General features: G+C 41.5%; 2 protein-coding genes across 5 annotated transcripts; both read right to left on the bottom strand.

Moving 5' to 3' along the window:
• Positions 1-59: 59 nt before the first annotated feature.
• lrrc23 (leucine rich repeat containing 23) lies at positions 60-4,814 on the bottom strand. Its single transcript, XM_034694897.1, has 8 exons — positions 4,538-4,814; positions 2,633-2,742; positions 2,387-2,507; positions 2,141-2,282; positions 1,810-1,940; positions 1,548-1,684; positions 1,221-1,425; positions 60-1,123 (listed from the first exon to the last, which is right to left on the bottom strand). The coding sequence occupies exons 1-8, from the start codon at positions 4,619-4,621 to the stop codon at positions 1,115-1,117; spliced, it is 939 nt and encodes a 312-aa protein (XP_034550788.1). The 5' UTR covers positions 4,622-4,814; the 3' UTR covers positions 60-1,114.
• Positions 4,815-6,525: 1,711 nt separating this feature from the next.
• On the bottom strand, positions 6,526-20,795 carry rbm10 (RNA binding motif protein 10). Of its 4 annotated transcripts, none has more exons than XM_034696315.1 (23): positions 20,641-20,795; positions 18,972-19,049; positions 18,337-18,871; positions 18,077-18,247; positions 17,917-17,986; positions 15,134-15,207; positions 14,088-14,174; positions 13,897-13,957; positions 13,613-13,771; positions 12,395-12,555; positions 12,103-12,200; positions 11,178-11,265; positions 10,846-11,050; positions 10,633-10,733; positions 10,467-10,548; positions 10,166-10,257; positions 9,864-10,058; positions 9,358-9,552; positions 8,174-8,230; positions 7,872-8,066; positions 7,652-7,699; positions 7,506-7,561; positions 6,526-7,280 (listed from the first exon to the last, which is right to left on the bottom strand). In XM_034696315.1, exons 2-23 carry the CDS (start codon positions 18,986-18,988, stop codon positions 7,190-7,192), a joined length of 2,838 nt encoding a protein of 945 aa, XP_034552206.1. In that variant the 5' UTR covers positions 18,989-19,049; positions 20,641-20,795; the 3' UTR covers positions 6,526-7,189. The 4 variants fall into 4 exon arrangements, with proteins under 4 accessions (XP_034552206.1, XP_034552209.1, XP_034552207.1 ...); XM_034696318.1 differs by having other exon boundaries at positions 10,633-10,721; XM_034696316.1 differs by having other exon boundaries at positions 18,337-18,868; positions 20,641-20,794.
• Positions 20,796-22,150: the final 1,355 nt, after the last annotated feature.

Below are 22,150 nucleotides of genomic sequence, written 5' to 3'. Positions count from 1 at the left end.
GAAAAAAATCAATAAAAATATTTGAAAAAAAAAAAGAAATGCCACAATATAACAAGAAACAAGAAGGACGTTTTATTGCTTTTGATTTAAAATTAGTTATAGTTATACGACACAGAAGTGCGTCCATATTATAACCTCAGACACTATACATCTGTCCTTCTTTAGCTTACAGGAAGTCGTGTCGCTAACTTGCTGCAACAATATGAGGAAATCAATGTAAAAATATTGTCAACGACATCCAATTACAACTATCAATCTGAAACAACTGCAAAGAGATACAAAACGCACATATAATTCAATGTATCTTATTTTAAGTCTGTTTCCCTTGTCTTCAGATCATGTCACTGTCGCTTTAAAGCTGCATTTGGACAGCTGCCAACAAGGAAATGGAGCAGAATTTGCCCTCTCATCCTTACTCAGCGTGAAACTCAGGAGTGTAAGGCCTGCAACAAAGGGTTCAAATAATCCCTCGTGGATTATTTATTAGTCACAGAAATACTGCTCTGTGGAATACCTGCATTTGTCAATGTTAATGAAAACACTTTTAAATATCAAATGTGGAGAAACTGCATTCAAAAATGTAAGAAAAAGGCACAGGAACTGTTTTGTGTAAAAATATATATGAATGGTATAGAATGTATGTTTAGCATAGAATGATGTAGTACCAAATATTGACAATATACTGTTTAGAGTATATATTTAGAATCTACATACCCACAAAGTTTATTTGGATACTTGTAATGAATGCATAAACAGGTTGTGTGATATGTCGCTCTGTCCCCGCTGCGCTCCCACTGTCGTTGTTGCATGTTAATGTTTTGTTTTATTTACAGAATGGTATGTCATCCGATTGGACCCATATGTATGTATGTATGTATGTATGTATGTATGTATGTATGTATGTATGTATGTTTGATTGTCAAAAAAGAGAAAAACTTAATAAAAAGAAAATTATAACAAATATATGAATGGGATAAAACATTTTACACAAAACACTTTTTAAGAAAAAATAATCATTCTTCATACAATGCAATCACACCAAGTCTAACTTTTCAAGGAAGTCGTGCACTTCCTCCTTTTGGTCATCATCTTACAGCCCAGGTATTTCCTCTTCTTATAGTTCCTGAAAGAGCAAACATGCCATTAGAACAGTCAAGCAAGGAGCAGATTTGCATTTGAACATGACCCACAAAGAGAAATAAGATGTTCCTTAGCTTTACCTGGATTCTCTCCAAGGCCTCAGTCCTCTCCTCAGAGGAGACAGGGTCTTTGTCAAGTCGCTCCAGCTGCGGCAAGCGAATCAGAACGCTGAGGCGGTAGTCTGTCGTTTCCACCAGAGGGTTCTCAGAGAGGACCAAAGCTTTAAGAGTTTTTGACACATGGCTCAGAGATTGAAGACCTTTCTGGTCTAAGATTGCATTTCCTCTAAGAGAGAGAGAAGAGACAGCTGCATTTGAAATATATAATTTAGCATATTTGGTATCAAGTGAATTGATAATAAGAACTTTTATGCCACTGATCTAATCTGTTGTGATGTAGCTGTGTACCTGACATTTAGGTATTGGAGACATGTCATGTTGGAGCTGAGGCCTTCGAGAGTATCAAGCTGGTTGTCTCGCAGGTGAAGAGTAGTGAGGCGCTCTAATCGCTCTAAACCCTCCAGATGTTTTATTACATTCTGAGCCTGAATGGTGGAGAGAACTTATAGTTATACTGTGTTTTGGGGTGTTGTTACATTGATATTAGACTGCTATTAATGTACCAAACTTTGAATGATTAAGTGTGCTGATTCCAAACTACTTTCATTACCAGATATAAATGCTGCAAGTTGGGGAGGCTGATTCCAGCCGTGGTGTCCAGCTGATTTCCTCTCAGCTCTAGAGTTACCAAGTTGGTAAAAAAGCCACCTTGAAGTCCATTGACTCTCTGAATACTATTACCTGCAGAGGGATTTAACATTTGAATGAATGCTGCTGAAGGAGAGTTTGTAATATCAATGACTGAGTAATAAAACATTGACCCTCATTCAACTGTAAATACACCATTGCTGTGTTTTGTTACCACTTTCATTTTTCAAAACTTGACAAACCATTCACCATCTCACATAATCTCAATCTTAAAAAAAAGTGAACAGACCAACCTGTCAGATTGAGGCTCTCCAAGGCAGGCCCAACCAGACCAACCACATCTGTCAGCCGGTTCCCTGCCAAACTCAGCCACTGGAGATAGGGCAACTGCGTGAAAGGCTGCCCTTCGAAGCAGGCTACTGCATTATTGTCCACCTACAGAGGAGAGTGTCATTCAATATTCACCATCACTTAGAGTGAGTGATACAGACAGAGATGTCCTTTTCTAAACTAATTTAACTAAGAGAAGAGATCCTTGCCTTTAGCCAGAGAAGCTGGGTCAGAGATGCCAGGGGAGAAAGATCCGTCAGGTGGTTGTTTGATACATCCAGAAAACGTATGTGAATATAATTGCTGATTGCAGCGATGTCATTCAGTCCACTGAGAGATACAGGGATGTTAAAGGGGAAGTAGAATAACATCAGATAGATTGCAAAATTTAGGAATAATCCTAATTTAAAAATAAATGGCATATTTTGCTTTTCATGTATTTTCTGCGACCTCACTTGTCTTTTATATCCAGTCTGACAAAAGCATGTCCAAGTCCATTGCCTGTTCGACACAGTAATGAGAGACCCCGACTGATGGTTTCAGGGGTCAAATGGCAAACCTGTACCTGTGAGAGGAAAGACATCAAAAGGACTGTGCTTCAGAAAATAGTTGGTGGTGTGTACTCAGATTGTATCAAATAAACTACTGAAGCCAATGTTTTCATATCACCATCAAATACTTCAAATTAATGCATATTGTAAATTCAAATATCTATCCTCAGTACTTATAAGGATTAACTTTTGGGTGAAAATCACAGCTCGAGAGGAATGCAGCCTGCAGGCTTTGAGCACTTATTATACCTGTTGCAACATGGTAAAACATAACTCAGAACAGCACTCTTATATACCTTACACTTATAGGCATGCAAATCATGGGCTACTCTTTAAAACAAATGTGCATTGGAAATATTGAGGCCTCATCTTGTGAAACAAGCAGGGAGAATGATCCAAGACATGACCAAGTATGTCTGGTAGAGAGAATGGATTGACACACATTACTGTGTGGTAGCTAGGGTTGTCTTTCTTCTAGTCAATAACTATAATAACAGTGGGCCATATGGCCTACTTGAAGTCATGTTTCGTTAGATGATCTTTCACAGGGAAACAGCTATTTTATTTTCTGTGATTGGAACCAGGTTGTCTCACTGGGGGCTGTGAAATGCACACAGAAGAAGCTAGAGGCCATTCCAAATTACACAGATCATCCACTCCACAACTTCTTTGTGGACCAGAGAAACAGCGTAAGTGGACGGCTCATCTCTCTGCGCTGCAGGACTGAGAGATACAGAAAATCATTCATCCCTGGACAGCCATCAGGCTTTATGACTCTCTAGCCAATGGGAGCAGTGGTGTGTCCAGAGGAATGGCCAAGGGTGGCACCATAGACTGTAAATAAAAATGGACAGCGTTGCTCCGCCTCTTCCCATTGTACAGTTCTGAAGCCAAAAAATCTCTCTCCTGGGTGCCACCATTATGCAGCCAGAGCCTGTGAAGCCACTGTAATAAGCTCCACCCTACAGCGTGACGTCACAAGACGCTGTGTGTCCTTTGTGTGAATCAAAGGCTGTGAATCAAAGGTAACCCGGAAGTAAAACCCAGTTTTTTAAACTCTAATAACTAACGAAAAAGAAACTTCTCAGGAAAAAGAGGCCTTGAACACAAAACACTCAGATACTAACTACATATCACCACAGCATACGGATGTGAGAAACATTTGTACGTGTATTTATTTTTTAAAGTTTGACTTTAAAATACAGATTTTTTTACCTATACTGCAGCCAGCCACCAGGGGGCAGTCACACTGCTGAAAGCCTCACCACCAGCCACCGGAACCTCTCCCTTGGGTGGCACTGGCACCCCTTGAAATCTAATTGGCCACCCCAAAATCATAAACTGATTGGCTATTTGCCTTGTCAGAGGTGGGGTTTCTGTTAAAATCTATAATTTGGGATGAGTTAAAAGGCGTACAGTAGATTTCTTTATTAGTGCCCTCAAATGTGACTTTGAAAAAACATCTTTTGGAAGTCCTTAAAGAATTAAGCTTAGAAGATGTATGCCACTTTGTCATGTGCTTTTTTTTTTTTTAAGTCAAAAGGAATAAAACAACTGTTTAATACTTTAATGAAAGTAGGTTGTGAAGACAGAAAGGGTAATGTTATTTATTTGTAAATGCACTGGCCACCCCTGCCTATGTGAGAGCCTCAGTTGGGCCACCCTGGTCAAAAAGTTCTGGACATGCCCCTGGTGGTAGCTTGGATTGTCTTTCTTCTTGTTAATAACTATAATAACAGTGGGCCATGTGGCCTACTTGAAGTCATGTTTCGTTCGATGATCTTTCACAGGGAACCAGTTATTTCATACCTTCTTATCCTCCTCGACTCCTTCTTCATGAGCTTCTTCTCCCTCTAAATCAGACAAGACAAAATCTTCATCCAGGTCAGACATCCTGGTAAATTTAGCAAAAGGCTATGCAGTCGTTGGCCGACCACTGATGTGAGACAAACGTGGTCAGCTAGTCCACGACCCTTGGTTTTCTTTTTAATGTAGAACTATTTCAAAACAAACCGAGGAAACTTAGCTCACGTTAGCGTCAACTACCAACCTCCCCTAGAGCTTACCAGGAACCGCGTTGTTGTTGTTGGCATGGAAACTTGACAGCCCTAATATGGGCACAGATGTGTTGCTGATGGGATAGGGATCTAGGCTATAGGACTACAGGTGCAGCTAAAAAAATTAGCATATCATGAAAAAGTTCAATATTTTTTGTCACTCATTTCAGAAAGTGAAACTCGTATATTATATTGATTCATTACACATAGAGTGACATATTTCAAGCCTTTATTTCTTGTAATTTTGATGATTATGGCTTACAGATAATGAAAACCAAAATTGAGTGTCTACTAAAATTAGAATATTACAGAAGATCAAGAAAAAAAGGATATTTTAAACAGAAATGTCAGGCTTCTGAGAAGTATTTTCATTTCTTTGCACTCAATACTTGGTTGGGCTTCCTTTTGCATGAATTACTGCATCAATGCGGTGTGGCATGGCGGTGATCACTCTGTGACACTGATGAAGTGTGATGGAAGCTCAGGTGCTTGGATAGCGGCTTTCAGGTCATCTGCATTGTTGGGTCTGGTGTCTCTCATCTTCCTCTTCACAATACTCCATAGATTATCTGTGGGGCTCAGGTCAGGCGAGTTTGCTGGCCAATCAAGCACAGTAATGCCATGGTCACTGAACCAGGTTTTGGTACTTTTGGCAGTGTGGGCAGGTGCCAAGTCCAGCTGGAAAATGAAATCAGCATCTCCATAAAGCTTGTCAGCAGAAGGAAGCATGAAGTGCTCTAAAATGTCCTGGTAGACGGCTGCGTTGACTGTGGACCAACACCGGCAGATGACATGGCACCCCAAATCATCACCGACTGTGGAAACCTCACACTGGACTTCAAGCAATGTGGATTATGTGGCTCTCCCCTCTTCCTCCAGACTCTGGGACCTTGATTTCCAAATGAAATGCAAAATCTACTTTCATCTGAAAAGAGGACTTTGTGCCACTGAGCACCAGTCCAGTTATTTTTCTCCGTCGTCCAGGGAAGACTCTTCTGACGTCATCTCTGGTTCAGGAGTGGCTTGACATGAGGAATGCAACATTTGTAGCCCATGTCCTGGATTCATCTGTGCATGGTGGCTCTTGATGCGCGGACTCCAGCCTCAGTCCACTCCTTGTGAAGCTCCCAAACATTCTTGTATGGATTTTGCTTGACAATCCTCTCATGGCTGTGGTTATCCCTGCTGTCCCCCTGGCCTTTTGTGGCTTCCCCTCCTTGTGGAGAGTGTCAATGACAGTCTTCTGGACATCTGTCAAGTCAGCAGTCTTCCCCATGATTGTGTTGCCTACTCAACCAGACTGAAACTTTTTAAATTCTCAGGAAACCTTTGCAGGTGTTTTGAGTTAATTAGCTGATTAGGGTGTGACACCATGAGTTTTCAATATTTAACTTGTTTACAATATTCTAATATTCTGAGACACTGAATTTTGTTTTTTTGTGATCTGTAAGCCATAATCATCAGAATTACAAGAAGAACAGGCTTGAAATATTTCACTGTGTGTGTAATGAATCTACATAATGAGTGACAAAAAAATATTGAACTTTTTCAATATATTCTAATGTTTTGAGCTGCACCTGTACCACAGGATGTTGCTGTAAGGACCTCATAACCAGAGTTACGATGCATTCCTCTTTTGAAACCAAAGTTTTGCAAAAACACAGCTTTGGAAATTTCAAGGTAAAAATGTTGAAATAACTTGTTTATGCACACTGGCTTGCCCATAAAAGACAAACATCATTAATATTGATGAAAAAATGTTATTCTGAATTAATTTACATGAGCTTAATTAAACACAGTCACATTGTTGATCAATTAAAAGGAAAAAAAAAAGTCTGCAGAGATAATGATAGTTTACAATGCCAGTACACACCTGCAAGATGACACATTTTCATCTACACACTAGTGTTAGTGCTGCCTTGTTCAGTTCATTAGGGCAAAGTCTCTTCTATAATGTTTACACAGTTCATGCCCAGAGAAGTCATTCACTGAATGACACGGCACAAAGCTTTAAAATTATGAAAATCTATGGTGCATAGACAGTAATATTAGAAAATCCCATTTGCTGCATGAAAGATCAATACTGATCTTTCTTTTTCCCAAAGCAAATGTTTTCCAACCACATTAGGCTTGTTTATCACATACAAGCTCTGAAGCAAGTCCAAACTCAAGACTGCATCATTAAGAAAGAAAGCAAAAAAGTGCATTCTGTGCAATATCCTGTAACCAACAGCTACAGGATCAGTTCTTATGAGTGTATTACCACCTTCGAGGTAATTGTGATGACAGACCAAACAAAGAGATTTATCGATAGATATCTAGATGATGTTAATGGTGAAGTTTTGCGTGCTAGGTTTTGTCGTTGTCCTGTCCGGGTCAGGAAGTTTGGATCTCAGGAGGAAGCTCACTCCACTTGCATATTGCGCAAAAGAAGCCCCTTCTTCACACCTCCCTGTAGCATCCTGGCACCGAGACTAGTACCACTGATCCCATCACTACAAAGGAAAAGAGAATAAGACAGTACTTACTTCAAATCTTCAATCTATTACTGTAGTCAGATTAAATAAATAAAAACTTGACCCCAACAGTATAGAGGGAATTATGTATGGTAAAACCAAAGTACTTTGGTCACCATTATCACACATCTAACACCAACTGTTAACATAACACAAACTACAAGAGCCTGTCCACGGAGAGGCTGATCTGTCTCTAGTGCTCACATGGGGCTGAACTTCCTCCTCTTAGGATCTGGGGGCTCAGGTCCATCTGTGAGTCTCTGTAAATGAAAACAAGGCGGAAAAAAATGTGAGCTGTATTCAACAGTTACAAACACTTTGCATTACTCCATGCAAAGTTGTTGACTTACCTCTTTGCCTGTAACTTCCTGCTGAACTCTCCTCTGCTCCAAGTTTTGCTGAGGGCAGATGGATGAGGAGGCAGTGAGTTTGAATTTTTACACACCATTAAAGGTAAAAGAAAACACACAGAAAACAACTTTGGTACTCCAGCCCAAACAGATCAGATAATTCCTCTTTTCTTTTTTTGCAATGTTTAAAATGTTACAATAAAAAAAAATGTGTTAGCACCTTGTGTAGCTCAGAAAGCTGCTGATGCCTGATGAGGGCCTCCTTGCTGGGGAACTGGCGCCTACACAGCAAACAGGCTAGTTTAACCCAGTCTGTCATTCTCCCTTCCTTCTCGTCTTTGTCGCCACCTTCATCTTCACTGTCCGTTTCACCACTGTAGGCTGGGACCAGACCCTGCGGCGGAGGTGGGGAGTGCTAGAGGAATGAGATGCAAGCTCAATTACTAAAGGAACAAGCGGACACTTTGCTATGGTTCAAAATTATGACACAAAACTAGTACATAACTTCGGCCATGTCCTTACTTCTGTACTGTGTCTAATCTGGTCCAGGAAGATCTGAGGCCGCTCAGACAGTGCCCCCTGCAGGACAGAAAATCAAAGCACAGACATTGGTTAATTACTAGAACAGGTGCAGCTGAAGTCCTAAGGTTGATGAACATTCTTCCTACTTGTTCTTTAACCATGCAACCTCGAGGGTACTGTGGTAGAATTCATCAATAAACTGGACACTGTACACAGAAGACTCAGGAGACTCTGACGGCTCATGCTGAAATAGTCTATGTATAACTTGGCCATGGAGAAATAACATAACAGTACACAGGCAGGGGAGTGCAGTGCAATGCCAAGTCAGTTCTGCCAGATAATCCTGCAGGCGTGGTATTTTATCCCCAAAGACGAAACTAAAGTTAGATACCCATATTTGGACAATAGGAAACAAAACAAATGGGAAGAGGAGCGGTGCTCTAGTTTGGAGACACTAAGTTGGTCACAATATACAAATAAAGACAGGAGCAGGGATAAAGACTGTGGCTGTTTTCGAAACGATACTGCGCATGAATTTAGTATGTAGTACGACTGTTCTGTTTGATCTGTGTTGCAGTACACTGAGCCAGACGTTGCAGAATTTCTGGTTTCAGAATGCGGAACTAAACAACGGCAAAGCCGATAGACAAACTGCTTCTTTAGCATCACTTCTGATTTAAAAAGTTAGGAAGTGGTTTATATGGCATTTAATAATTTTCAGAGCACCTAAAAACTGAGTGCCCCCCTTCAAAAAAAGAAGAGGAAAGAAAAAGTGGAACAAGCCCTGTGCATTGTGGGAAACAGTACACGAGGCAGACTGGTCTGATGCATACTGAGAAATGTTGTCGAATCAGTAGACATCCAGGGAGTTTTGGCATACTGCAGATTTTGCTCTTGTTCACATACTACCTACTACATACTGAATTTTTTGCCAAATCAGTAGGTACTGCTAGTAGGAGTAGGCGGTTTAAAAAACAGCCCTGGATTACTACATCGCCTATCACTCAGCAGCCTCGGCTGTCGTTGGAAGGAAGTTACTCTTCCCCTGACACTGAGACATTAAGATACAAGAGTTAAACATTCTTACATACATACATATATATATATATATATAACTATGAAAATTCCACGACGGATACCAATGTGTTACCAGCTAAGCATGAGTTTATGTTAGTTCCGTGTACCTTTTTCTCCAGAACAGCATAACCTGCATCAGCACTCGCAGATTCTCTTCGGTCATCCAAGCGACCATGGCCAGGTGTCCTGGTGAAGCCATGTGGTAAGGCAGTGGAGCCCACAGCAGGGGAAGAAGAGACAGAGCGCATGTTCTCTTTCTGTCTGTTTAGACTCTTAGCCCAGCGCTCCATATCTTTGGCAATCTAGTAACAAGAACCACAAGTCAGACAACATTTTGAAAAGTTCTTTGGGGAATTTTGAAATGTCATAGTCCAGAAGTAGAGCAGTATGCAAGACAGTTTGTAGATAAAATATAAGACTTGTTTGCTAAACATTGTATCTTTAGCCACAGCTTGTAGTCTCTTTTTTTGACTTGAAATAAAATGAAGCATACTATTTAACTTCTAAAGGAGGTATTTAGTTATTTTGCTATCATTTTCCACAGCTGAAACATTTAAAAACAAATATCAGAGTAAAGCAAGAGAAGAAAAGAATATAATTCCATGCACACTACCTGTTGAGCAGTTTTATTTCTGGGTTTGTCTTTTTTCTCCTTGCTGCCAGGGGAAGCAAAAGGTGAGTCTGAAGGTGCTGCACCAACGCCAGCAGCAGCACCCTCACTGTTTGATTGTCCAGCAGCAGCAGGAATGTAGGTGTGCTTCTCTCCATCCCAGTACATGTACTGCTGAGTGTGAGGGTTGTAGTAGTACTGCAAAAAAAGAAGAGAGTCACACAACCCAAATGAACGGCTGTTGCAGAGTAGAATTAGTTTTTTGTATCCTTTAGACTGTAACGCATGGCTACAGGAGTCTTTACCTGGGAGGTTGGGTCATAGTAGAGACCTGTGAGTGGGTCGTAATAGTACGCAGAGCTTTCATCATACTGATATGTAGACACATCTGGAACAGCTAGAGTCAAACACACAAATACTTCCTTCAGGGTCAGATATTACTTTAAAAAACTTCATTTTATGAGAACAGCAATGCTTGGCCTGATATCGGCACTATCATTATTCAAACACATTTAGATAAACGCAGCATTACAAGCTAGGATTTTCTACCTACAGAATAAATAAACTCATTAACTTGTAGAGAGCAGTAGATACACAAAGTCTTACGATATTGCTGGAGCTCATGTTCTGTGCCCGGGGTAGCAGGTTGGCTGGGAGCAGCTGGTTGTGGTTTTCCCACTATCTCAACCTGAGAGTAAACAGACAAAGTCATGACACGCAAAAACACACAAGTGTAAGAGTTGAAGATTAAAAGCATTCAATAATAACGTACCTGTGAGACTGGCGTGGTGGTTGTTGTGGTTATGAGAGCAGTCTGGGATTTGGTGAGGGGCTGCCCTGATCTCGATGTAACTGCATCAGCTGAAATGGCAGCTGCACGTGTGAGCATACAAGAACAGGGAGCTTGAGTTGACTTGAATTCCAAGTTCTTTTCAAAGCCTATAGTTATAATTCTCCCTACATGTTACATACATGATATACCAACCTGTTGCTGCTCCTCCTGTGTATGCCCCCATCAGGGCTCCTCCTGAACTGGGCAAAGCAGCAATTCTGACATCTGTCGTGGTTTTGAAACCTGTGCCATCCAGCCCAGTGTATTCATTTCCCTCCTGATTGTACGTTACTGCTGCCCCCTGCTGATACACTGCTGTATCTACAGTCTGGCCTCCACCTGATCCATTCTGCGATGTCTGGAAATGCAAAGGATTTTAAAGGATTACACAAAAACAAGAACAATAGTACTCATAATACTCAAACAATTTGAAATTAAAGCTTTGGTGCACTCTTTTGGTATCTTTGACTGGTCAGAAAGGTTACCTGTGTTACAGCCCACTGTGCAGCAGCTATGGCTGTGCTGGCTACCGTGGCAGCACTTACTCTGCTGCCATCCGTCAAGAACACGTCACTAGTATAGAGAGAGACAAAGGGACTGTTTTAGAACGTGTTTGGTGGCCTTTACGTCGAATGAGCTTTTCTTGTAATGGTGAACTATTAGTGTTGTAGTACTTGAGACCTGTTTTGGTCTTGAGACTGCTTATTTAAAGGTCTTGATCTTGTCGAAAGCATTTTTACTCGGTCTTGTCTCGGCGGACTCCATAGAACACCACTGATGCACTCTGTGTCCCTGTCATTACTGTGATAAAAGAGGTCCCCACCCCTTTCTCAATTCATTCATTTTTTCCCCACCTGTTACGGCCGCCACTTTCGTGGTGCTACGGTGAGTGAAGCCCCCTGCATTGAAGCGTTAATGATCAGAGACGGACGACAGGAGGAGAGACTGTGTGCCCGTGACCAGAGATGTCTGCTAAGACGATTAATTAAGCAACAAACTCTCAATAAATTCTCAGCACGTCAAAAGAAAGGCAACAAAGGCAAAACCAAACCTTGTTTGTTGCTTTCGATTGTATTTAAAGCAGACTTAAATAAAATAAACAGAAGTCTTTTATTGTTGTCATGATGGGTTTTCATTGATATATATGGTCTTGGTCTTGTCTCAGTCTCGCCCTGCCTTGGTCTTGGTCTTGACTCGGTCTTGATCCCTAAATGTCTTGGTCTTGTCTTGGTCTCGGTGCACTCTGGTCTTGGTCAATGTGGTCTTGACTACAACACTATGAACTATAACACTCAATGTTATCTTTAGGCCTCTAATTTGTATTTGGTTATCTTCTCTCAAGCCACTCTTAGTGAAAAAGCACAAACATATGTGCACTTTGAAGCAATGATAGAGGGTGGGAGTGTTAACCGTTTGGAGCCTTTGGCAAACTCCACCACGATAGTCTTCCCATCAATAGAGAGAGCTGGCTGAAGAGCCTGCAAGATCTGGAGCAGCTGAGAAGCCTCCTGTTGATAAAACAAACAGAGACCGCTGAGTCTGTGTGGGTGACATTGTATGCAGAAATTCAAGTGTGGGAGAAAACTTTATTAGTAAACAAAAATCCCAGCATGTTTTCAGTTGGATATCAATGAATTATAATTTCAAAGTTCCCCTATCTAGTACTAATGCATGTATGTGTCTGTCTCATGAGGTTTCTCACCACAATGGTAGAGAGCTGTAGAAAGGCAAAGCCCCTGTTGAGATGCGTGTGCTTGTCCTTGATTAGGCGAACATTGGAAGGGGAGAGGGTAGCAAATGGAGCCAAAGCAGATAAGATGACATCCAATGATGTATGTGGACCCAGGTTTCTAAGTATCAGAGCTGGAGTTAAAGAGAATGACAGAGCATTATAAATAATAATAATAATAATAATAATAATAATAATAATACATTTTATTTATATAGCGCTTTTCAGAAAACTCAAAAGACACTTCACAAATAGCACACAATAAAAGAAACAAAATAGAAACACAGTGGATATAAAACATTAACAGTTAAAAGCAGTTCTGAAGAGGTGTGTTAAGAGCTGGGATTTGAATGCTTGTAGGTCAGTGGAGTTGCGTATGTGTTTGGGGAGGGAATTCCAGAGGGCGGGGGCAGCAATGGAGTAAGCTCTGTCGCCCCTGGTTCGGTGCTTGGTCCTACAGGCTGGGGAGAGGAGGTTTTCATCGGAGGGGAGACCACTCGATGGGGTTGTGAGGGTGAAGCAGGTCGGTGAGATAGGAGGGGACCAGGTGATGGAGGGCTTTGTAGGTCAGGAGGAGGAGTTTGAAGTGAATGCATTGGGGGACAGGGAGCCAGTGGAGGTTTTGGAGAACAGGGGTGAGTGAGTGAGTAGACGGGCAGCTGAGTTCTGGATGTACTGGAGTTTTTACTGAGGACTTTGGAGGATGACCCATATAGGATGCTGTTACAGTAGTCGATTCTGGAGGTGATGAATGAATGGATAAGGGTTTCAGTTGCAGGGAAGGAGAGTAGTGGGCAGAGTCGGGCGATGTTTTTTAGGTGAAAGAAGGCGGTTCTGGTGATGTTAGTGACGTGTTTTTCCAAAGGTGAGGTTGGTGTCAAAAGTTATAACAAGGTTTCGAATATGGGTTGATGGAGTCAGAGTGGTGTTATGAAATGTGAGGGAGAAGTTTTGGGTGGTTGTGGTGAGGGATTTGGGGCCGCTGATGATGATATCTGATTTGTCACAGTTTAGTTGAAGAAAGTTTTTTTTTTTTGTTATAAAACATTGTACATGTTACTGAACAACACAGACAGGGTAACTACAGTGAAATTAAGTATAAAGGGATGCCTGGAAGCTTCAGCAAAAGTCTCACATTGAGTGAAAAGAAGATTGCTGTGGGGGTGAAGCTCATCAAAAAAAGCAACTTACTGTCATTGGCAACATCTGCCTGCGGTGTAGCCTGTCCTGGGTTGACAGTGGGTCCAGAGGAGTGGTAGGGTACGGGCAACGGCAATAAGCCCTGGGATCCCTCTTTTTGAAGACTGATGGGTAAATCCCTTTGAAGCTGGGGCAACTTAAGCTCAGCCTCTGAGAAAGAATGGCATGCCATCAATTGATATACATATATGTCTATTTCATATGGTAACAGAAAGCTCATTTATCATAAAAGGTTGATTGTTAACAATGTTTACAAAAGATGGGTGTAACTTTACCTGATTTAGGCACACTGCATTTGAAGCACTTCTCTCTCCTCTTAAAGTTTTGCACCCCACACTGTTGGAACATTAGCAGACCTTCTCTTACATGATGTTTTTTTTTTAAACAGAGGAGCTACAACAGTTTCTGATATGCATACACACAAAATTTTAGATTTCCAAAATGCAAACACACATGCTCTAACAACCTTATTGCAGAGCCAGTCCTCATTGGCACGCGGTTTTGGGTCGCTGTAGTGCATTGACACTCTTTGTCCCAGAATCAACAGCACTCCCTGAAAGAGACAGGAAGAGAGGGAGAGAGAGAGAGGAAACAAAGAATGATAATCAGAGATAATTGGGCCACACATGCCAGAGAAAGGCCTCATCTCACAAGAGATGAGAGAGAGAGAAAGGGAAGAGAGAACAGAGAGAGGAGGACAGAGAGAGGAGGACAGAGAGAGAGAGAAAGAGAGAGAGAGAGAGAGAGAGAGAGAGAGAGAGAGAGAGAGTAGAATTGAGGATAAAAGAAAAAGGACACCAGAGAATTGCAACCTTCAGCTTTAGGAAACTGGGACGGACTGAGATGGTGTATGTGTAGTCTTTGGGGTGTCCATTTTTAAGGACACGTCGTATTTGTTCAATTGTGTCATCCCTCCCCCCTTAAGGGGAAACCTTTTCACAGTGTTCCACACACCCCTTCCCAACTGTCACCACCTTTGCCCCCCTAATAGATAACAACTCTTTACTAAAAATGTAACGATGGATGTAATAATGAAAATTAAGAAGGTTTTAATAGGCCATGTGAGAAATTACATTTAACAGAAGTGTCATAGTACTGGGGACATGGTACTGTAAACTTAGGACAAAGAGTGAGGACATGTCACTGAAGAGACAGGAGCCAAAGAGAAGCTTGTAATAGACAAATGATATGCAAATATGACTGGGAGGGCCCAGGTATGAGAACTATGTCGTTGGGCCCCAGACAGATGAACGTCAGCATGACTTAACATGAATTTTGCTTGTGGAATTCTGTGTAGGCAGAAAAAATGGATTTCCCTGAAAGGGTAAAGACTTACCTACCTACCTCAGAGACGGAAATGTATTTCTCATCTCTGTATGTCTATGCCATACTGGAATGCATCGTGTGCACATGACAGGGCTTGAAGTGACTGTACTGTTGTCCTGATATGAACCCACTCATCCCACTGTATGTGTGTACATGTGTATGTGTGTCTGTGTAGGGGAGAGTGACCTGGTTGGTCTCCATCCAGCGGGTGGCCTCCTGTATGACATTAAACTCGACGAAGGCGAATCCTCGGCTCTGACCTGGACACCGCCCAGCGCCATGGTAACCGAACAACAACAACAACAACATAACAACAACGCAGTAGGGGGTTAGTGCTTCATTTCCAGAGGAGAGAGAGACCCTGTATCAGCACTAATAAAAAATCAGTCATTGCTTCCTCTCTCCCTTGGGAATAATAACACACTTTGACAGCCAGTTGGAGAGCTGCTGTCAAATTCTCTTCAAGGGTGGGAGGACGCAATGTCAAGTATCTCCACAGGGTCAGGGAAAGAGGGAGAGAGGGGGGAGTTCCTACCCACTCATCAGTTTAAGCTCTGTGGCTTTAAATGATGAAGCACCCAGCCAGAACAAACACACACAGACACACAGAATCAAACACATGCACGCAAAACTTTGTTACTCTGAGAGTCAGAGCGCAGTCAGAACTATGTAGCGCTGTGGTATTAGTAGGGTTGCAAAATTCCAGGAACTTTCAAAGTTGGAAACTTTCCATGGGAATAAACCAGGAATTTACTAAATTGAAGGTTGGCTTTTAATAGGGAACTTAAATATAGCTGGGGAAAATATATTTTAGCATAATTCTGACTAAAACAACTAGATTTCATGCAAGTTCAGTTGAATATCTATGCTATTCCTCAATCACATGCACACAGCACACTGCTTACTGCAGGGCTATTGAGACCACGCCCCCTACATGCACTGTGCATTCCTCCATCACATGCAGAGATGATTTCTAGAATCCTGCAGAGGCTAGGCTTGAGAAGCTTAAGGGAAGATGCTTTTTTATTTGCATGTTGAATGGGACTTTTTGGGGATTGCATTTTGTTAATTTTTGAATGGTTTGGGTCGGGCGGGGTGAGTAATTTGTAACTCAACATTCATGTTTTTGTTCTTCAATGAAATAATTGATTGTTCAGTAAAATATTTAAACACTTGATAAAGTTCTACTTACAAATAAATCTGTTTTAATTGTATTATTTTGGATAAATGTCTGCTTATAACAAAACAAATATTTATCAGGGTTTCCACTCTTTTACAAAGATCATTTTCCAGGACATTTCCAGTGAAGTTTTGAACTCTCTCAGAGATTTAAAAAAGTTTAAACTGTCTTCCTATGTAACTGTCTATTGTGATCAGCGATGTCTACAACGTGCAGTTTCTGTGCAGCTGTGTCGCTCTTTTTGTTCCGTTTGTTTTCACTATAAGGAGTTTGCACTCCTCCTAGCTACAGTACGGTAATTGAACTCTCAGCCTGCAGGGAAAGTTGTGAGGCACAGACCCCCAAGCTCTCTGCCCGACTCTACTGGTCACTCTTTAACTTAAATATAGGACTCTTTGAATCAAAAGCGCACTCCACAAGGTTCATTTACTGTAAATATAAACAATAAACCCCTGTTTTCTTTGATGCACTCAGCTTTCAATGAATGAGGATGTGTTTTTTTAATCATGTCAGGTTGCACGCAGTCATGTTGGAATAATTTTCCAGGACAATACGGGATTTTCCAGGACATTTTACTTTTTCTCCCATTTGCCAGGTGTTTTCCAGTACTGGAAAACTGGTCAATGATTTTCCAGGACGCGTGGGAACCCTGCTTTATGCTTTGATATGATACCTTTCCTTTTAATTACCTTCAATTTCCAGTGTATTCCCATAAATTACCATTAATTCACATGGAAAGTTTCCAATTTGGAATATTTCAAAAATCCCCCATCATAAATTCCCATGGAAATTTACCAGAAATGTTCCACCCCTTTGCAACCTTAGGTATTAGGTCTCCACTTTAATGCTCCAAATCCTTTCCATGCATTACTATCAATGATACACCAATTATGATTTGTAATTTTTTTAGAAACAACACAGTTTACAGGATCACATGGAGTGTAATCACACAAGTTCATCATTCAGACAGAGAAACAGTGATGTGGGGGTGAAAGAGAAGGGCAGTGCGGGGTGGGGTGGGGTGGGGGGGGCTGCAAGTATGCCTGAGTCAGATAGGCACACTTAACAGACAACCAGCGAGTTAGCAGAGAAGGCGGCCAGTGAGAAAATGACCTCAATAGGAAGCCTTTGGAAAAAGCTTTTCTGTGTAGTATGGATGTTACACACATAACTACAACACATCCTGACGCTCACACATTCATAAAAATAGCAACAATGACAAACACTTTCAAACTCTGCTTCCTCGTCTCGTCTAAGTTGACACTGTTAGTTTGTGAGCCCTGTTCATCTACTCAGACAGATCTCCCTTCAAGATAGATGAGGCTGAATTATGGAAAGGTAGAGACAGTAAGAAGAGCCGAGGTGGAAAAAGGAAAATCAAAGCAAACGTGGTAAAGGTTTGTAACATATGATGACTACATGCATGCATTCTTTTCTTAAAGACAAATATTCAGAGGACTCTCCTTTAAAGCATACATGGATGTTTTGTTGCCCTGTAAGCACTGGAAATACTTAAGACTCCAGAAAGTCAAAGAACCGAAGCATCAATCAAAGCAGAAGCCTGTATCGTATGACAGAAATGTGTGATCCTTGCATCAGCAACAAAATTAGAGTATGAAAAAAAGATGTTAACAGTCAGGGAGAAGGAGGAGGTGATATTTATTAAGAAATCAAGAACGGGCTGATAATAGAAGAGAGATGAAAATGATAGAGCTTGTAATGAATGAGTGGGATGTACAGGGAGAGTAGAGACCAAGAAAAAAAAGAGGAGCAATGGACTAATTCTCACCTGAAGATTTGTTCCTCATTAGGCGGACTTCTCTTGGCTGGATCCCCTGTTCTTGAAGTTGTGCTCGAATCTATGAGCAAAGAGGCGTTACTGCAGTTCAGGGTATCAAAGTGGAATAAAACAACACACACACAAACATGCCAGTGAGGCGTACACTTACCTCATTGGCGGTGGCGTTGGGTGGCAGCATGCGGAGCATTATGATGTTGCTTGGCCTCTGGTTGTGGTCCAGATCTGCACGGTAGTCCTGGTCCTTTTGATCCAACTCTTCCAGAGACATGTCTAGTTCAGCACTCCCACAACTGTGCTCCTCTGCCCCCGCTGAAAAAGGCTGCATTTTGACAAGTGACAGGTTAGTAGCGTTTGCAAGCAAGGAAATAAAACTGTGGCTGAGAGAAAAGACTGTTTGTTATGACTCACTCGTCTCTTCACTGCCCCGCGAGAGAACCGATCCTCCTCCCTCTGTCTTGCTGCATTGTATTCCATCTGTTCTCCACGTCCCCAGGTGCCATCCCTGCTCCCCAAAGGAGAGGCACTGTTCTCAGAAAAGCCTCTTCCACCTTTCCCCCGGCCTCTTTCCTGTAGGCCGGTGCGTGACTGCTCAAACTCCCGCCTGCATCCCTCCTCCTCTCTTTGAAGCAAAGGAAGGGCTTGATCAGGCAGAGACTGAGGGCAAGGAGGCCACTGGAGCCCCTTCCCATCTCGCCTGATGTCCCCTCGGCCTTCGCCTCTCTGGTGAAATGCCGCACGGCCTTGGGGGCAACCTGGAGAAAAGTCGTGAACACCCAGTGATTGCTCCTCCTGAATGTATTGGCCATCCTCATCTGCTCCAACATCATATCCTGTTATTGTCTCATCATCCTCTTGGCCGTAACCTCGATAGTCCATGTCCCGGAAGTTGTGATCGTTGAAAGTGTTGCCATAGCGTCCTGTGCGATCTCCTCGCCCAACCCTGCTGAGCATGGAGGACACAGTGAGGACACAGTGAGGGACTGTCTGTTAAATCAGCTCTTTTTGGGAGGAGAGGAAACATGCAAAATAAACACTGGACTCACCTTCGCTCATAGTCCATGCTGATTCACGGACTCTGCTCCTGGCCTCTGTCCCTTATTCTTGATACAGCATTAGATATCCTGGAAGTATATCAGCAATTTATTATTTTATAGGGAAATCAATGATTAGGACTACTATGAACCTTGTAGACTGACTGTGCATGGCCTTGTGAATCAAAATGCAGTACTTTGCTGAGTATTAGCCCAGAGGTAGGCAGCACTGCACCTTAGCAGTAATTAGGGTGGCCAACTGTCCCGTATTAGCCGGGACATCCTGTATATTGGGCTAAATTGGTTTGTTTCATACGGGACCTCAATTGTCTCGTATATTGACTATTAACTCTTGTAAATACAGCAGACTGCAATCTACATATTCTAGATCAGATAAAACCACAGTGGAGCCATGTGCCAATCACACCAGCAAAAAAGTGTGGGGAGGATTTTCTCTGTGATGGCCATTAAATGGTCAGACTTAAGAAACTACTGTGGCCCTGAAGTGCAAAACACAACAGCAATTCAGAAAACACTACGACAATTCAAAATGGTTAATGTCATAGTGTTTTCTGATTCGCACTTCAGGGCCACCGTAAGAAACAGATGCAGCATAGAGCTGATCAAAAATGAACTTCAAATATCTGTTAACTGTGACTTGTCATGTAAGGACTTCTCTCTGACTGACAAAAGACTGCTTGAGTCAGTCAAGGTCAGCAAAAAGTACCCATGGAGAAAGTACATTTGGTGAGTCATACTCCTCTTTTGCATTCAATTTTTCTTTGGCCTGTTTTTTGATGTAAAGAGCCATGTTGTGGTTTCTTTGAGGTTTATTCATTCTCAAAAACTGTCATATTATGTCCTTATGTAGCTTTTAGTCATTCTTAATCGTATGGTGCTATTTGTACTTTTCTTTTCTTCTCTTTTTTGTTTGTTCGTTTGTGTTTTGGTTTCTCGTCAACATTCTTACTTTGATTTTATTTTACTCAATTTTATCTTTGTTTAATCTTGATCCTTTTAGGGAGCCTTTTTAACATCTGGCAAGGGACTACGGATGTAAACTAGCCTTTTGGCTAACTGGCATATTTACATAAGGGTTAATTAATATGCATGGTCCTTTTAAATAATAAATAAATATGAGGTTACATAATGATACAGTAAGGATTAAAGGGAATGTACACACTTTCTGCATTTCAAGTTGAATCAGAATATAATCACTGAATTCACACATCATGCTCACACCACCATGGCACCGTGCACTTGTCCCTTATTTAGTATTGACAAAGTTGGCAACCCTAATACGTGCTGAGTATTAGCCTAGAGGTAGGCAGCACTGCACCCTAGCAGTAATTGCTGTATGTTGGATACTGATGAGACTTTTTACAACTTGGAATGACACCACTTCAGTCGCCTTTTTAAGGACCACTCTCAAGAAGCAACACATGAACAGTGACACAAGCCTACACCACTAATGCACATGTGTGAGCAATGCACATGCACCAACTTACAACCAAAACAGGGTTTCAACAATGACGTGCGACGCTCAGCTCAGTTAGCAGGCGAGCTAACTGTTGTAGCCTGACGTCGGCTAGCTCGTCCAGGCAGAGAGCCTGTCTCCAAACGTTTGTTCCCCTTTGCAAACACAGCTGCAGTTTTTAGGTGAAATAGGAGCGTCACTTACCGCTGCCGAATGTAACCAACAACAGGCCTTTAAATGTCACGTTGAAGCCGAGGTTAACCCGGTGTTTGATTTTCTCCAGAGGAGCCAAGTGTGATTATTTTCTACAGAACCAAGTGTAAAATGGCCACAGCTAGACGTTTCAAAGTGGGCGGGGCTAACACCTGACTCTGAAATGTGATTGGTGCTTGGCAGAGGAAAACATGTATGACAGCGTTGATTGGACGAGACAAACAAGCCAACCCTGAACTGGTTCCCCCATGAGGGGTGAACTAGGACAGGGGTTCCCAAAGTGTGGGTCGGGACCCCCTGGAGGGTCGTGACACACAAATGGGGGGTCGTGAGATGTCTTCAAGAATGATTTGGTTTTTTGTTATCTGAAAATTGCGGTGGCCCTGAAGTGCAAATCACAGCGGCAAATCAGAAAACACAAAGGCAAATCAGAAAACACAACGGCAAATCAAAAAACACAACGGAAAATCAGAAAACACAACGGAAAATCAAAAAAACACAACAGCAAATCAAAAAAACACAACGGCAAATCAGAAAACACAATGGCAAATCAAAAAAACACAACGGCAAATCAGAAAACACAACAGCAAATCAAAAAAACACAACGGCAAATCAGAAAACACAATGGCAAATCAAAAAAACACAACGGCAAATCAAAAAAACACAACGGCACCAGAAGAAGTAGGTACACTTTGATTTGCCGTTGTGTTTTTTGATTTGCCGTTGTGTTTTCTGATTTGCTGTAGTGTTTTCTGATATGCAGTTGTGATTTGCACTTGAGGGCCACTGTAGTAAATAGTACATTTTACCTATTATTGTGGTGGCCCTGACGGACAAAACAAATTTACAAAAGATGAAACACTTTTACAAAGTTGGAGACAAATTTACATTTTGGAAAACATTTTTACATTTTATCAAACAAATTGACATTAGCAAAACACTTTTACCAAGGCCAAAATATATTTTCATTTAAGAAAACAAATTTGCAAAATCAAAAACACACATTTACAAGCGCTGAGACAATTTCACAAACGACGGAACACTTTTACCATTCCTGAAACAAATGTACATTCATTTTTAACGGACAGGAAATGTACCAAACACTGGAAGTGATCCGGTACCAAACAGAGTACCAGTACCAAATGTTGCTTCATTTGGTTTCTCTCCATCCAAACAAACTAAATGACCCCTCACTCGATCACTCCCAGATCACTTCCCGCGTTTGGTACATTCCCTTTCCGTTAAAAAACATTTAAATTTGTTTCAGAAATGGTAAAAGTGTTCCGCTGTTTGTAAAATTGTCTCACCACTTGTCAAAGTGTTTTTTGATTTTGTAAATTTGTTTTCTTAAATGTTAATTTGTTTTGGCCTTGGTAAAAGTGTTTTGACTTTGTAATTTTGTTATCTTAAATGTAAATTTGTTTTCCAAAATGTAGATTTTTCTCCAACTTTGTAAAAGTGTTTCATCTTTTGTAAATTTGTTTTGTCCTTCAGGGCCATC

The sequence above is a fragment of the Notolabrus celidotus genome, chromosome 11, assembly GCF_009762535.1.
Source record: "Notolabrus celidotus isolate fNotCel1 chromosome 11, fNotCel1.pri, whole genome shotgun sequence".
Taxonomy (NCBI): Eukaryota; Metazoa; Chordata; class Actinopteri; order Labriformes; family Labridae; genus Notolabrus; species Notolabrus celidotus.
Note: the sequence above shows the minus strand (reverse complement) of the source record. Positions and strands in the feature narration are given on the sequence as shown.

Excerpts from the sequence above, each read along its gene's own strand:
- lrrc23 (XM_034694897.1), bottom strand. The coding sequence starts at position 4,621 with ATGTCTGACCTGGATGAAGATTTTGTCTTGTCTGATTTAGAGGGAGAA. Across the intron at positions 2,283-2,386 it reads CCCAGCTTCTCTGGCTAAAG|GTGGACAATAATGCAGTAGC; the intron begins GCAAGGATCTCT and ends TCTCCTCTGTAG. Across the intron at positions 1,941-2,140 it reads GGAGAGCCTCAATCTGACAG|GTAATAGTATTCAGAGAGTC; the intron begins GTTGGTCTGTTC and ends ATCCCTCTGCAG.
- rbm10 (XM_034696315.1), bottom strand. Across the intron at positions 13,958-14,087 it reads AGGACTGGCTCTGCAATAAG|TGTGGGGTGCAAAACTTTAA; the intron begins GTTGTTAGAGCA and ends ATGTTCCAACAG. Across the intron at positions 10,059-10,165 it reads ACTATGACCCAACCTCCCAG|TACTACTACAACCCTCACAC; the intron begins GTAAAGACTCCT and ends CTTTTTTTGCAG.